Below are 16,618 nucleotides of genomic sequence, written 5' to 3'. Positions count from 1 at the left end.
GGGCGGGCCGCGGACCAGTAAGAAGGCCACTTTAGTAACCCTGCAACCCTCAGATCAGTCGCTCAGTCGTGTCCGACTCTTTGCGACCCCATGAATCGCAGCACGCCAGGCCTCCCTGTCCATCACCAACTCCCGGAGTTCACTCAGACTCACGTCCATCGAGTCAGTGATGCCATCCAGCCATCTCATCCTCTGTCTTCCCCTTCTCCTCCTGCCCCCAATCCCTCCCAGCATCAGAGTCTTTTCCAATGAGTCAACTCTTCGCATGAGGTGGCCAAAGTACTGGAGTTTCAGCTTTAGCATCATTCCTTCCAAAGAAATCCCAGGGCTGATCTCCTTCAGAAGGGACTGGTTGGATCTCCTTGCAGTCCAAGGGGCTCTCAAGAGTCTTCTCCAACACCACAGTTCAAAAGCATCAATTCTTCGGTGCTCAGCCTTCTTCACAGTCCAGCTATCACATCCATACATGACCACTGGGAAAAACCATAGCCTTGACTAGACGAATCTTTGTTGGCAAAGTAATGTCTCTGCTTTTGAATATGCTATCTAGGTTGGTCATAACTTTCCTTCCAAGGAGTAAGCGTCTTTTAATTTCGTGGCTGCAGTCACCATCTGCACTGATTTTGGAGCCCAGAAAAATAAAGTCTGACACTGTTTCCACTGTTTCCCCATCTATTTCCCATGAAGTGGTGGGACCAGATGCCATGATCTTCGTTTTCTGAATGTTGAGCTTTAAGCCAACTTTTTCACTCTCCACTTTCACTTTCATCAAGAGGCTTTTGAGTTCCTCTTCACTTTCTGCCATAAGGGTGGTTTCGTCTGCATCTCTGAGGTTATTGATATTTCTCCCGCCAATCTTGATTCCAGCTTGTGTTTCTTTCAGTCCAGCGTTTCTCATGATGTACTCTGCATATAAGTTAAATAAGCAGGGTGACAATATACAGCCTTAACGTACTCCTTTTCCTATTTGGAACCAGTCTGTTGTTCCATGTCCAGTTCTAACTGTTGCTTCCTGACCTGCATACAAATTTCTCAAGAGGCAGATCAGGTGGTCTGGTATTCCCATCTCTTGAAGAATTTTCCACAGTTTATTGTGATCCACAATAAACTTTGGCTTTGGCATAGTCAATGAAGCAGAAATAGATGTTTTTCTGGAACTCTCTTGTTTTTTCCATGATCCAGCAGATGTTGGCAATTTGATCTCTGGTTCCTCTGCCTTTTCTAAAACCAGCTTGAACATCAGGAAGTTCATGGTTCACATATTGCTGAAGCCTGGCTTGGAGAATTTTGAGCATTACTTTACGAGCATGTGAGATGAGTGCAATTGTGCGGTAGTTTGAGCATTCTTTGGCATTGCCTTTCTTTGGGATTGGAATGAAAACTGACCTTTTCCAGTCCTGTGGCCACTGCTGAGTTTTCCATATTTGCTGGCATATTGAGTGCAGCACTTTCACAGCATCATCTTTCAGGATTTGGAATAGCTCAACTGCAACCCTCAGGGACCACAAAGATGTAGGCTCCATTGGGGGAAGCAAAGGTGCAGGAAGCGATCCCCTTCTGGTAGGTTATGAAGACAGAACCTAGGGGATAAAAGATGCTCAACATCGCTCCTTGTTAGGAGAAATGCACATCAAAACTACAAAGGAAAAAAAAAAAAAAACTACAAAGGAGTATCACCACACTGGTCAGAATGGCTATCATCAGAAAATCTACAAACAATAAATGCTCTAAACGGTGTGGGAAAAGGGAACCTCTTGCACTGCTGGTGGGAAGGTGAATTGACACCGCCACTATGGAGAAGTGTGGAGAGTCCTTTAAAACTAGGACAAAACTACCATATGACGCAGCAGCCCCACTACTGGGCATATACCCTGAGGAAACCATACCTGAAGAAGACACATGTACCCCCATGTTCATTCCAACGCTATGTAGGAGGCTAGGACATGGAAGCAACCTAGGTATCCATTTACAGATGACTGGGTAAAAAAGTGGGCCATACGTATACGGTGGAATATTACTCAGCCTTAAAAAGAATGCATCTGAGTCAGTACTAATGAGGTGGATGAACCTAGAGCCTATTATGCAGAACAAAGTAAGCCAGAAAGAAAGATCATATATTAATGCATAAACATGGACTATATAGAAAGATGGTACTGATGGTATGAAGCTATCTTCAGGGCAGCAAAGGAGACACCGACGTAACAGACTTGTGGACATGGGTGGGGGAAGGACAGGGTGGGACTAACATATATTTGAAACATGCATTACCGTATGTGAAATAGATAGCCTGTGGGTATTTGCTGTGTGATACACAGAGCTCAGATCCAATGCTCTGTGGCAACCTAGAGAGGTGGGTGTGGGATGGGATGGGGTGGGAGGAGAAAGGTTCGAGAGGGAAGGGGCATATGTATACCTATGCCTGATTCGTGTTGATGTATGGCAGAAACCAACACAATATTGTAAAGTAATTACTTTCCAACTAAAAATTAATTTTTTTAATGGAAAAAAAACAGGTTGGGTTAGCTGAGGGGTTGGATGTGAGATGGCAGGTAAAAAGGGAGACCAAGGCGGGTTCCTGGACACGTTGGGGGTGGGGGACAGCACGCCAAGTAGGACACCTCGGTGGAGCGAGGTGGAAGTCACCAGGGACCCAGAGGATACCAGTGCTGGGGGGCAGCTGGAGGCTGCAAGGAGATGCCCAGCTGACTGCTCATCCCAGGGAGTACCAGTCAGGGAGACCAAAGTGGAGGCAGCAGAGAAGGAGCCCACTGAGAGAGGGTGGTTTTGTTTTTCTGTTTATGGGGGAAATAACCCGTGTGTTTACAGGCTCTGGAAAGGACTTTGCAGAGAGGAAGAATGAATGGTGCCAGAAAGGTGAGGGCCTCTGGAGCAAATCTCTGTGGGAGTGTGTGTGTGTGTGTGTGTGTGTGTGGCTGGCACAGCATAGCACCTCTTGGGTGTCACCCCAGCCATGTACCCAAATGCAGGATACTTCTTAAAAGTTATTTGTTTATGGTCGTGCGGGGTCTTTGCTGCTGCACGTGGGCTCTCTCTCGTTGCGGTGCATGGGGCCGCTCTTGGTTGTGGTGTGCAGGCTTTTCATTGCAGTGGCTTCTCTTGGAGAGCACAGACTCTGGAGCATTCTGGCTTCAGCAGTCGTGGCTCCTGGACTCTAGCGCACAGACTTAGTACTGGGTGCACAAACCCAGTTGGCCCTCGGCACATGGGATCTTCCCAGGCTAGGAATTGAACCCGTGACCCCTGCATTGGCAGGTGGCTGCTTTACCACTGAGCCACCAGGGAAGCCCCAGGATATTTTGGCTCTCTGCTTAAGTATGGATGGCATGACCTTGGGAGAGTTTCTCAACCCCTCTGTGCCTCTTCGCCTACAAAATAGAGATGTTGAGGGCCGGACAGGTGAGCACAGGAACAGAACTTTGGATAGGGGCCAGCAAAGTAAACGCCCTGCATCGGACACCTCCCTCTCCTCCTTAGCTTACTCTTGGCAAGTGTGGGCCCTTCTGCACACACTTACCTGCCAAAGACCACCATCCACCAGAGGGTCCCAGATGGGGGTGGGAACATGCCACTAAAGCTCCAGGGAAAGAGTTGGACAAGCAGCTATGGCCACCTTAGAGCCCCCTTGGAGTGGGACCAGCCCCTCCACCTTCATCCGCATCTGCTGTTGGAGGCTGCTGGAAAATTGCCATCCATAATAAACACATGCACCCGTGATGAGATGTGAACAGGTCCTCAGCAAGCATCTTTGGATAGCATACAACCCACCCAGCCATGCCAGCCTTTGCTCACACTTGAGATGTGTTCCCATGAAACCGCCCAGAGCCAGTGGTCTGGTCCCAAACTGGGCCAAGGTGAGAGCAGAAGCACACGTCTGTACCTGCACCTGCTGATGTACCTTCTTCCACGCTGATACGCACACCTCACACTCCTACACGCCGTCAGCATCGTCCCTGTGTCCTTCGAGAACCCCGTACCCTGCAGCCCTCAGTGGTTCCTTGGCGTTCGCTGGCACACCCTGCTCCTGCTCTTCCAAGGCCCAGGCAGGCCCAGACACGGGATCCACGCTGCTCTCCTCATGCCTGCAGGAGGGCGGAGCTGGACAAGGAGCTGCCTTGGTTCTGTCCAGCCCGGGCCAGCCCTTTCCCCCGCCATCAAGCCTGCACGAACACACAGGGCCAGAGCTGGGGGGAGGAGACAGGCAGGGCTATGATCCCTGACATAGGAAGGCAGGGGTATCAGTGTCCTAGGGCACAAATTTTTTCTCTCTCGGTCCCGAGCGCCAGAAGTCCAAAATCTAGGTGGACACCTGTGCTTTCTCTGAAATCTGTTGAGAGAACCCTTTCTTGCAGCTTCTGGGTTTTGGTGCTTCAGGCCTCCTCGGCTAATGGCAGCATCTGCCTCAGTCTCTGTGTCGCCTTCCTCCCTGTGTGTCTGTACCTTTCTGTCTCTTCAAAGTGCACTTGGCGTTGGATTTAGGGGCCACTCGGATAACCTGGGATGACCTCATCAAGCCGTGAAGCCCCTTTTTCCAAGCAGGGTGACAATGCCCAGGTCTAGGCATTTGGGTTAGGGTATCTTTTTTTGAGGGAGCACCATTCAACCTACTGCAGAAGGTAGTAAGGGTGCATTTGGAGCCAGCAGGACTGGAGGGGACCCTGCTGAGGGTCAGACCAGCAGGGTGAGGCAGGAACTCGGAGTCACCCTGACTTCAGGCCTGCCCCTGTCCCGGAACCCCAGGCTTCTCCCCTCCAAGCCTCTGCCCGTCTGCCCGTCGCCAGTCATGCCCTGTCCCAAAGCCGTGGGCCTCCTCAGGGGTCCCACAGGTTCCTAAGGGTTCCTTCCAGATCCATACAGTCCAGGCTTTGCTGACCCCCAACAGAACCAATCAGGCTCCTCGCTCCTTCCCCACCCCCCCACCACACTCTGCTCTTGAATTCCGATACTCAGGCTTCATACTCCTGAGGTCCCAGGCAGAGTCAGACACCTCCTGGAGCCCCGCACTTAGCCACCTGGGCAACAGATTTGAAGGAAGACGTGAAATGGCCGGGGTGGTGGGAAGGGGGAGGATGGACCCATGCCGGTTTGTGCCCGCTGGTGGGTCCAGCCCAGGCCTCTGTGAACTCGAGAGGGTGAGGGGTGGGGCGGTGAGCTGGGGGCAGGAGGGCTGCAGGAGGCAGCCAGGGTGGCTGAGGCTGCGGAGATATCGGGGAGCTCTTGCTTTGGAGGGGAACCCCAGCCCTAACTCTCCAGACTGGACGGTGGAGAACAAAAGGGGACCGGGCACCTCTCTGCCTGACTAGGGATCCCAATGACCCATGATTCTGCCTCTGAGCGGCTGAGAAGGGAGTGTAAAGAGCCCGGCCCATGACCATGCTTCCCAGGGCTGCCTCCTTGGGGCTCCACCAGGAGGGATGGACTCCAGGGCTGAAACGGACCTTTCCTTTGGTTTCTACCTTTCCAATGCCCGGACAGAACGGGGCAGAGGACGGGGCCAAGTCGCCCAGGGCCCTGAGCCCCGTGCAGTGGGCCCTCACGACGAGAGAGTGGCCAGGAGTTCACAAACCAGGCAGAGCCGGAGCCCCCTCTCCGCCAGGCAGACCGCCCCGGAGTGGGTGCAGGAGGCTCGTGCACTAAGTGGTCGCGAGCTCACCGCCCGTGCTACGCGTGACGGAGCCCAGCGATCCAAGGAGGCGCCCAGCTCGCGGGGGACTGGGGGCGGGGGGTTCCTAGGCGCCCGGGCCGTTCCACCTTGGGCCGGCGAGGGAGCGCCTCGGGTCGTACCACCCGCCGGCGGGGGAGCCGCCCAGCGCCTGGCAGCCTCCGGGCGCCGAAAGCCCCGCCCGGCAGGTGGCGGCCCCGCCCCGAGGCCGACGTGCGGAAAGGAACGCGCCGGCCTCGCCCGCGAGGGGCCGCTCGGCGGTGGGCGCGGCGTCCCGTCTCCGGCTCGCGTCCACTGGCTGCGGCCCGGCAGGGCGGGCCCGGCTCGGCCGACCATTGGTCGCGAGACCTGGGCATTTGCATACGGGCCGGGCGCGGGGTTCCGGGCTGGCGGGGGCGCGAGGGGGCCGCTGCCGCTGCCGCCGCCGAAGTTGGGCCGAGAGCCGGCGACGGCCCGCGCAGGGTCGCAGGTGACGCGCGAGGGGTCCTAGGCTCGCGGGCGGGAACTTGGGCCGGGCAGGGGCGGCGGGCTCGGACCGCCAAGTTGGACGGGAGGTGAGGCGGGGGTCGTGGGTGGGGGACGACTCCTCCTCCCGCACGGCGGTCCCTCCAGGCGCAGGGCAGCCACTGCCCACCGCACACTGCGCTGCTCCGGACCCACTGTGCGTGTGACAGCGGCTGATCTGTCCCTGGGCAGCGCGACCGCCCCGCCCCCTCTGTGACCCTGTGGGGCAGGGGACGGCCACGTCGGGTCAGAGGGAGCGTGCCAAGGCGGATGGTAGGCGAGGGCGCTGCACGGACTAGGTGGGCCTGTCTGCGCCCGGCAGTGGGCCGGGTGGGGAAAACGAGGGACATTCAGAGGCCTTTGCTGCCCTTCGCATGCTGGGCCTCAGGCCGGAGCAGATGCCCTCTTGGAGGGAACTCTCTTCTCCCTGTGTGTCTCAGGATGCCAAGGTGTGCAGGGCTCCTGGGACAGTCTTCCTGATGTCGCCAAGCTGAAGGCAGCCCTGGGCAGACACCGGTGTCATTGTCTGACCCTTGGACATCAGGACAGGACCGCCTGAACTAGCCTCTTGAGGGCCACCTCCAGGAACTTTCTTGACGAAGACGGTGGCAGATTTGGCTTTCCTGTGCCCTCTGCCATGTCAGCGAGGCCACTAAGGGAGTCAGGACTGTGAAGACACATTCGCAGTGCCCCCAGACACGCCCTCCCAGGCATGTGGGTTCCTGGAGGCCTGTCTCCCCTGTTGGGTGTTCCTCAGTTCACCGTGAAAGTCTTATGGTTGTGGAGCAGGCCCAGAGCAGCCTCTGGGCCTGCAGATGCCACAGAGGCAGGTTCTGTCCCCTCTCCCAAGCAATCTGGAGGGGAGGCCCAATTAGTTGGGCCCTTGTGTGGACTTGGACACCTCTCAGGAGGGACCCTACCCTAGTTAGCAGTTGATATGGTATGGTAAGTGTCACACCCAGCAGACTTGGTGGGCCAGGCTCTGCAGGTAGCAGGGAGGCTGTCAGCAGCTTTGGGGTTGAGAACCAGCGGTGCGGATTCGCTGCCACTGGCCCACGACCTTTTGTGAACCAGCCCCTGGAGGATCAAGTAGGAATCTGAGGCCAGGCAGGCCAGGAAGGGCAGTGCCTTCCCCCAAAACACAGTCTGGCCTCAGAGCAACCCTGAGGAGGGCTGCCCTGTACTCACACTGGGCAGTGTCCTGCCCTGCCTTCCCCTCGCTTGAGGGGAGCTAAAGAAGAGGGAAACAGAGGATAAGATGATTGGATGGCATCAGCGACTCAATGGACATGAGTTTGAGCAAGCTCCAGGAGACGGTGAAGGACAGAGGAGCCTGGCGTGCTGTGGTTCATGGGGTCGCAGAGATTCAGACACAACTGAGCGACTGAACGACCACTGGGCTTTCCTCCCCTCAGCACACCTCACAGTGTTGTTTTCAAAGTACAGTTTAAAACTCAAAAGTAAACCTTTCAGCAACTCAAAGATTTGCCTAGTGATCTGAAGCACTTCGGGCAACTTGGGGGTGGGGAGTGGGGTTTTGTTCACTTGGAGAAGGTTCTGCCCCTTTCCCACCCCGGAATGTGTGGGTTGCCTAAGGACCCCCTTTAAGCTGGAGAAGACTGCTCTCAGTGTCCCCAGAGGCAACCTTGGACCAGGGGCAGATCCCTGGCAGTGACTTCAGAAGGAATGGGTGTTCCCAGAAAACAGACACAGGCCAGGGGGCAAAAGCCCACCCAGGTCTGTGCCTGCTGTCCCCTGGGGAGTGGGGACGGGCGGGACACTGGGCAGGGCATAGGCTGGTCCTCCCCTCGCCTCCATGTGTGTAGGGGGGTCCCTGGGTGGCACCTGGCCTTGTGCCCTGCTGGCCTGTGTGCTCAGCTTGGGAGGTGAAAGGGCGCTAAGGCTCAGGGCTTGTGCCCAGAGGTCCATCCAACCCTGTGGACGCAGGTGGGGGATCCAGGTGAAGGAAGCAGGCCCCCCGACAGCCCCCAGTCCTCCCACCCAGCACGGGGCCTAACCAGCCCGTGTGTTCAGGGCTGCACCTTGTATGGCCTGTGCTTGACCCTAAGGAGAGTCACAGGTCAGGCAGGAGTGTGGACAGGCATGGGAATGGGCTGGGGGCTCCAAAGAGGAAACTGGGGCCAGAGCCTGTTCGCCCCCAGGCCTGTACAGCCACTCCTGACCCTCCTCCAGCACAGGTAGGAAGGGCCTGCTCCTGGTTCCCCCCACAAGCCAGGCGCTTGGTGGTCTCCTTGCACTCAGTACTTCATGTCCCCTACAGTCTGCCCCAAGGAAGCAGGGAACACCAAGCCTGGCTCAGGGGCCACCCCAGGAGAAGGGTGAGTCTTCCCCAAAGTTGCCCACCCCCACACTAAGCAGGAAGACCCCTGTGATCTAGGCTGTCCCGTTCTCTGTTCCTCAATGTGCGTGGCTGCACCCAGGTCTTGGAGCCCCCCAGGTTCTGGCTCGTGCAGAGCTCGCCCCTCCCAACCGCACTTTCGGAGCTGGGAGCTGGTGGCCCACCCCAGAGCCAGGGCTGTGGTTCAGACCTCGCCCTGCCCCAATTTCAAGGCTGCAGGCATGCGGCTAAAGCTTCATGCCTGGCTGGGGAGAGGAGATGGGGTGTTGGAAGGCAGGTCGGCACACCCTCTAGGGGCCAGCAAAGCTCCTGGGGCCTGGCAGACCCAGGAGTCCGGGGCCTGCCCCCGCAAGCTCTCAGGCTCAGGAAACCTGATGGACGGGTCTGGTGTGTCCTTGGATCCTCATATCCAGGAGCCACCCCAGAGGGTGCAGTGCTTCTTGCTGCTGGTGGGGAGCAGACCAGACAGGGAAGTCAGGCAAGGGAGGGGTCTGGACAGAAACCCAGGTCAGTGTCAAGGCTACTTCAGGCCCCCAGACCATCCAACCCCAGGCTGCCAAGGAGAGAAGCTACCCTGCCCCCAACAAGGAGAGGCCACTCCCCAGGGGTGGGTGGATACAGCTCCAGCTTTGGATTAAATAACCACGGGTCCCTGGGAGACCTCTGTTTCAGGACCCTTAACTGTGGCTAGCCCCAGGCAGTTCAGGGGACTACTCAGAGACCCTGCAGACCCTGCCCAGTGCAGTCTCAAGACACGCTTAAGCCATGGGAGGCAGTTTATTGAGGTTTTAATGTCGGGGTAGGGAGCCAGTGTACACACGGATGTGGGCAAGGATACCTCCCGCATGCAAGCACATACCCATAGGTTGAACACAGGGTCTGTGCACCTCCTGTCCCCAAGAAAGCTGTGGCCTTTGGGGGCTATGATGTCAGGGCTGGCCACGCCCCTAGCTTCTCCAGGGTCTTGGCAGATTCGACAAGGACTAGGGCAAGAGTCTTCAGCCTTCCCGTGCTCCCTGCAGCAGGAATCCTAGGGCTCCAAGGTGTCCCGTCTCAGGCTCCGGGTTCCAGGGCTTCCCACTGCACGGTGGAAGGAGTCTTCTGTGACCACGGGCTGGCCTCTGTCATCCAGGCTAGGCTAACCTTGGCTGCGGACATCCACTCTGAGGTGAGAGCTGCTACCTCAAGGAGTTCTGCCTCATGGGGGCAACTGTGGGGAGGACACAGACTTGAGAGGGCTGAGGAGGGTCACTGGAGGACCTCACCCCATCCAGAGCGGGGAGACAGACATACTCTCTGGGCTCAGGCTGGACACAAGGGCCGGACTCCGGGGGCCTCCCGTGAAGGGCTCTTCTCTGGATGGAGGCAGAAGATCCTATGGGAAGAGCAAGTCAGCTTGGGGCTGGGCGGGCCCCTCACCGACCTGGCCTCCCTCCAGAACTGCTCTGACCTGAGTGCCAGTGGGGTCCCCGTCTGGCCGTGGGGGCGGGGGCAGCGCAGCACCCGTCTGCTGGATGAAGTGCTGCAGGTTGCACTGACGCAGCTCCCGGTTCAGCTCCTCCAGCTCCTGGGCCTGGGCCTAGGGCACACGGGACCCTCAGGCTCTGATTCTGATTTGGAGACCAACGCCCACTCCCTCCCCCAACCCCGCGCTGGGGGCACGGGCTGGGGTGCGGGTCCTGTGGGTCACCTGCAGGGCGTGCTCGGCAGCCTCCAGAGCCCGGCCCACCAGGGCGAGACTGCCCTGCACCTCCATGCTTTGCCGCTCCTGGGTGGCCAGGTCCTGGCGCAGGCGTTCAGCCACAGACGCGGTGGGCGAGGAGGGCCTAGGGGCCTCTGCAGCCAGGTGTAACTCGGCCTCCAGGGCACGGGCCTGGGCGTCCAGGGCCTGCAGTCTAGCTGCGTGCTCAGCCGTAGCTGCGCTCAGCGCCTGCAGACGGGCCTGTGCCTCGCGCTCCCGGGCCTGCTCCCGCCGCAGCTCCTGCTCCCAGAAGGCCTCCTGGCCCAGCTCCACTGCGTTCCTGCGCACCCTTCGCTCCAGGCCCTGCAGGTCTGTGCAGCAGCCCGGCACAGGCACTACGGGAGCCAGAGGCTCGGGTGGCACAGGGCCGGGGGCCTGCCCAGAGCACCCCAGGCTGAAGGTCAGTGCTTTGCAGGGCTCACGGTCCAGTGCTGGTCGAGGCTTTGGGGGAAGGCTAGCTCGGATGGGACAGCGCTCAGGGGGAGGGCAGCTGTCCGAGGAGGGCCTCCCAGCGAGGCTGGGTCCTGTCCGCCTCAGGACAAACTGGACATCACTGGCAAACTGTCCGCAGGTCGCTTGGGCACCCACAGGACATTCCTGGGGTAGCAGCTGCCGTTCCTTCTCTCTGAGACGCTGCACGAGCACAAAGCGGCCCGTCTGGCCTGGAGCCGGGGAAAGGGGTCAGTCAGCCCACATCCCTTACCTTTAGTCCATCTGGCTTGAGCAGCTGGGGGAAAGCAAAACGGACCAGCAACAGCCCCACCCTCCTGGGGGCCAGATGGGGCCCGGAGGCCAGGCGCCACTGCAAGCCACCTGCTGGGCCCATCTGTGCTTCAGGGAACTCACCTATGGCTTGGGCTAGTGCAATGACCACTTCTTGACAGGTGGTCTGCTCTGAAACCCCACAAACCACGCGCTGGATGCCGTCCACCCACACCTTCAGCTCCATGGCCGCCAGTCCTGAGAGCATGCCTGTCCTGCAGCGAGGGCGAGGGCCACGGGGTCAGGCCCCGCCTGGCCCCAGCTCGGCTTGGCCGGCTCTTCCTCCTCAGGCCTGCCCCGCACCCCGGAACTGGCTCGGGACTGCTGCCCCTCGGCATCTGGTGCGCAGCCCCACACGGAGGCCGCACATTCCTGGGGGTGGGGCAGCAAAGGCCAGTGCCCCCCCAGAGAGGGAACCAGAGGGCCCTCCCGCAGCGCTCGGAGGCTGCCCCACTCCCCAGCCTGCTCTCGGCCGGCCCCACTCCCGGAACCAAGCAAATCATTAACCAGACCGGGCCACCCGGCTTGAAGGGCACAGCCCCTCCCGCGGGGCGTCCGCGCGCAGCCCTCGACACCGCAGACCCGCCGCACCCGGCGCGGGCGGCCCCTCCCTGCTACCGCGCGGCCCCGCGCTCGCCGCGAGGCCGCAGTCCCCGCTCTCGGCGGGTGCAGGTGCGGCGCGGCCCCCTCGCCGGCCCGGCTCCCGCCCCTCCGTCGGAGTCGCAGCCCAGGGCCACGCCCTGCGCCGCGAAGGCCCCGGAACTCGGCGCGGCTCACCTGGACGCTGACCGGCCTCCGGAATCCGGACGCGGACTGGCTGCTGCCAGGCTCCGGGCGCCGCCGCAACCTGCCGCCTCCAGCGCCGCGGGAGCGCCCCGGCCCGCCGCCCCATTGGCTCGCTGCCCGCGCGCCCCGCCCCTCTCGCCCCCATTGGCTGCACCGCGCGCCCCGCCCACTCCGCGCCTACGCCCATTAGTCACCTACGCAGAGCCTTTCCCCTGGGCCTCCCCATTGGCTCCCCGCCCGCCCCGCCCCCGGCGGCGCCCAGGTGTGGGCGGGGCTCGGCGGCGCGAGGGGCCGAGAGCGCCCGGGTCCACGCGCGCCCCGAACCCGCTCACCGCGCGGAAGAGCGCTGCCTTCCGTGGCGCAGGCGGCGCGTGGGGCAGGTGCCTGGCCGCGTTTCCTGGCTGACTTTGGCAGAAGCCGTCCCGTCTGATGAGTCTCCCGCCTAAGGGACCGGGCGCCGGCCCGGGACCCCGCGAGCCTGGCTTGCACCCAGGAGGGCAACGGGGCTGACATCGCCCCTCCCCTCGCCTGGGACGTGATGGGACGCGCGGGAGTCCGGGGGCTCAAGACGGGAGGGAGTGGAGCTGGTTGGCCGCTGGTCCTCTCCGGCTGCTGCCAGGCTGACAATCCTGATGGGGGAGGGGGCCGCCAAGAGGTTGACTGGGACAAAGGCCTTGGGCTCTTTGTCTGAGGCTCAGTGGGGCCCAAGGCTGGCCCGAGCTGTAAACACACTCCTCCGCCAGGCGAGTCCTGCTATTCTGCCCGGAGATCCCCGGCCGGCGAGGCAGCCGGAGTCCCTCATAGTCTCAGTGCTCTCTGTGTGGATCAGCAGCAAGGACGCCTAGAACCTGCACTGCCCAAGTCAGACTGGCCCAGAGCGGGGGTTTCTCCCTCCTGCCCACTACAAGGCCTGCAGGAGCAAAAGTTGAAAGTCTGAATGAATGCATGGTGAGGGAATGAAGGTGGGGCAAAAAGTAGAGGGCATGGTCTTACGGGTCAGGTCTGGGGCTCACTTTTGTCCAGGTCCACGGGCAAGGGAGCTATTCGGTATTGTTCAGCCCCTAAGTCACATCCGACTCTTTCTGACCCCATAGACTGTAGTATGCCAGGCTCCTCTGCCCTCCACTATTCCCCCAACTTTGTTCAAACTCATGTCCATAGAGTTGGTGATGCCATCCAACCACCTCATCCTCTGTCACCCCCTTCTCCTTTTGCTTTCAATTTGTCCCAGAACCAGGGCCTTTTCCAATGAGTTGGCTCTTCGCATCAGGTGGCCAAAGTATTGGAACTTCAGCTTGAGCATCAGTCTTTCCAGGGAATATTCAGGATTAATATACTTTCTTCTCTAGCACAAAACATTGAAAGCATCAATTCTTCTGCTCAGCTGAAGGCTCTCAGCATTCTTCATGGTTCAACTCTCACATCCACACATAACTACTGGAAAAACCATCAGTTCAGTTCAGTTCAGTCGCTCTGTTGTGTCCAACTCTTTGCGACCCCATGGACTGCAGCACACCAGGCTTCCCTGTCCCTCACCAACTTGCGGAGCTTGCTCAAATTCACGTCCATTGAGTCGGTGATGCCATCCTACCATGTCATCCTCTGTCGTCCCCTTCTCCTGCCCTCAATCTTTCCCAGCATCAGGTTCTTTCCAATGAGTCAACTCTTTGCATCAGGTGGCCAAAGTATTGGAGCTTCAGCTTCAGCATCAGTCCTTCCAATGAACATTCAGGACTGTTTTCCTTTAGGATTGACTGGTTGGATCTCCTTGCAGTCCAAGGAACTCTCAAAAGTCTTCTCCAACACCACAGTTCAAAAACATCAATTCTCCAGCGCTCAGCTTTCTTTATAGTCCAACTCTCACATCCATACATGACTACTAGAAAAACCATAACTGACTAGAAGGACGTTTGTTGGCAAAGTAATGTCTCTGCTTTTTAATATACTGTCTAGGTTGGTCATAGCTTTTCTTCCAGGGAGCAAGTGTCTTTTACTTTCATGGCTACAGTCACCTTTGCAGTGATTTTGGAACCTAAGAAAATAAAGTCTCTCATTGTTTCCATTGTTTCCCCATCTATTTGCCATGAAGTTATAGGACTGGATGCCATGGTCTTAGTTTTTTTAATATTGAATTTTAAGCCAGCTTTTTCACTCTCCTCTTACACTTTCATCAAGAGGCTCTTTAGTTCTTCTTCGATTTCAGCCATAAGAGTAATGTTATCTGCATATATGAGGTTATTGATATTTCTCCTGACAATCTTGATTTCAGCTTGTGCTTCAGCCAGCCTGGCATTTCACATGATGTACTCTGCATATAAGTTAAATAAGCAGGGTGACAATATACAGCCTTGAAGTACTCCCTTGCCAATTTGAAACCAGTCCGTTCCATGTCTGGTTCTAACTGTTGCTTCTTGACCTGCATACAGATTTCTCAGGAGGAAGTAAGGTGGTCTGGTATTCCCATCTCTTGAAGAATTTTCCACAGTTTGTTGTGATCCACACAACCATATGGTTGTATACGGAAAACCACATGAAAAAAACATAGCTCTCACTATATGGACTTTTTTGAGCAATGTGATGTCTCTGCTTTTTTAATACGCTAAGTTTGTCATAGCTTTTCTTCCAAGGAGCAAGTGTCTTTTAATTTCATGGCTACTGTCACCATCCACAGTGATTTTGGAGCCCAAGAAAATAAAACCTGTCACTGGTTCTACATTTTCCCCCTTCTATTTGCCATGAAGTGATGAGACTGGATGCCTGATCTTAGTTTTTTGGATGTTGAGTTTCAAAGCAGCACTCTCACTCTCCTCCTTCACCCTATCAAGAGGCTCTTTAGTTTGTCTCTGCTTTCTGCCATTAGAGCGGTATCGTCTGTGTATCTGCTGCTGCTGCTGCTGCTGCTAAGTCGCTTCAGTCGTGTCCAACTCTGTGCAACCCCATAGACGGCAACCTACCAGGCTCCCCTGTCCCTGGGATTCTCCAGGCAAGAACACTGGAGTGGGCTGCCATTTCCTTCTCCAATGCATGAAAAGTGAAAGTGAAGTTGCTCAGTCGTGTCCGACTCTTCGAGACCCCATGGACTGCAGCCCACCAGGCTCCTCCGTCCATGGGATTTACCAGGCAAGAGCACTGGAGTGGGGTGCCATTGCCTTCTCCTTCTCTATATCTGAGGTTGTTGAAATTTCTCCCAGCAATTTTGATTTCAGCCTGTGACTCCTCCAGCCCAGCATTTCACATGATGTGCTCTGCATAGAAGTTAAATAAACAGGGTGACAAAATACAGCCTTGATGTGTCCTTTCCCAATTTGGGACCAGCCCGTTATTCCATGTCTGGGTCTAACTGTTGCTTCTTGACCTGCGTACAGATTTCTCAGGAGACAGGTAAGGTGGTCTGGTATTCCCATCTCTTGAAGAATTTTCCAGAGTTTTTTGTGATCCACACAGTCAAAGGCTTTAGCATAGTCAGTGAAGCAGAAGTAAATGTTTTTCTGGAGTTCTCTTGCTTTTTCTATGATCCAATGGATATTGGTAATTTGATCCCTGGTTCCTCTGCTTTTTCTAAATCCAGCTTGAACATCAGTTCTCAATTCACATACTATTGAAGCCTAGCTTGAAGAATTTTGAGTATGACCTCGCTAGCATGTGAAAAGAGTGCAATTGTGTGGTAGTTTGAAGATTTTTGGCATTGCTCTTCTTTGGGATTGGAATGAAAACTGATCTTTTCTAGTCCTGTGGCCACTGCTGAGTTTTCCAAATTTGCTAGCATATTGAGTACACCACTTTAACAGCATCATCTTTTAAAATTTTTAAATAGCTCAGCTGGAATTCCATCAACTCCACTAGCTTTGTTCATAGTGATGCTTCCTAAGGCCCACTTGACTCACACTCTAGGACGTCTGGCTCTAGGTGAGTGATCACACCATCTTGGGTATCCAGGTCATTAAGATCTTTTTTTGTATAGTACTTCTGTGTTTTCTTGCCACCTCTTCTTAGTCTCTTCTGCTTCTGTTATGTCCTTACTGTTTCCGTCATTTATCACGAACATCTTCACATGAAATGTTCCCCTGGCATCTCCAATTTTCTTGAAGAGATATGTGATCTTTCCCACTCTATTATTTTCCACTATTTCTTTGCAGGTTCATTTAAGAAGGTCTTCTGACCTCTCCTTGCTCTTCTCCGGAACTCTGCGTTCAGTTAGATACTATCGTTGTCATTATGTGTCCCAAGGCTCCTCACAGTCACTCCAGTGCTGTGGGTGAACCCCGGGAGGGAGGCTTCTGTACTGGGGCTTAGGAGCTAAAGGCACAGCAGTCAGTATGGCAAAGGGGCGGGGGAGGGCATGGAAGGGGCCCCCTGGGGCCAGAGTTCAGCAAGCCGCTGGCCCAGGTCCTCAGGGCTCACCCCTCCCTCTCTTCCCTTTCCCCAGACAGCTGGGCCCCAGTGAGGTCACATGCTTAGCACCGCCGTCCTTCTGGCCTGTGGACACACTCACAGAGCAGCAGTGCCCCCCAACACCCACCGACTGCCATGGTCAGCCAGGGAGGGCCCACGGGAGCCTCCCCAGGGTTGGTTGGGGCTGTTGAGCTGAGCGGGTGATGGTGGCAGGCCCTGTGGGTCACTCTGTGTCTCCTGGGTCTGCTGAGGTTAGCTGGGCTGTCGGTCAGCCCCTCACAGCTTCTCCTTAAGGCTGGACAAGGACGGGGCCAGGGTTCACCTGGGGCCCTGGTCTGGGTCTCCCTGGAGGCTCCTGGTAACAAACAGCCCCTCCCCTCTGGCTGCTGGTATC

The 16,618-nt window shown here is 57.0% G+C and overlaps 1 protein-coding gene across 2 annotated transcripts; it reads right to left on the bottom strand.

The window, feature by feature from the left end:
- Positions 1-9,301: 9,301 nt before the first annotated feature.
- On the bottom strand, positions 9,302-11,918 carry RASSF7 (Ras association domain family member 7). 2 transcript variants are annotated; one of them, XM_086384195.1, is made up of 6 exons: positions 11,824-11,918; positions 11,131-11,261; positions 10,234-10,946; positions 9,994-10,122; positions 9,837-9,918; positions 9,302-9,753 (listed from the first exon to the last, which is right to left on the bottom strand). In XM_086384195.1, exons 2-6 carry the CDS (start codon positions 11,252-11,254, stop codon positions 9,722-9,724), a joined length of 1,080 nt encoding a protein of 359 aa, XP_086240321.1. In that variant the 5' UTR covers positions 11,255-11,261; positions 11,824-11,918; the 3' UTR covers positions 9,302-9,721. The 2 variants fall into 2 exon arrangements, with proteins under 2 accessions (XP_086240321.1, XP_086240322.1); XM_086384196.1 differs by having other exon boundaries at positions 11,131-11,256.
- Positions 11,919-16,618: the final 4,700 nt, after the last annotated feature.

This window comes from Bos grunniens, chromosome 29 (assembly GCF_055505025.1).
Source record: "Bos grunniens cultivar Pamir isolate PY7600 chromosome 29, Bosgru_T2T1.0, whole genome shotgun sequence".
Classification (NCBI taxonomy): Eukaryota; Metazoa; Chordata; class Mammalia; order Artiodactyla; family Bovidae; genus Bos; species Bos grunniens.
This window is presented reverse-complemented; position numbering and strand designations above follow the sequence as displayed.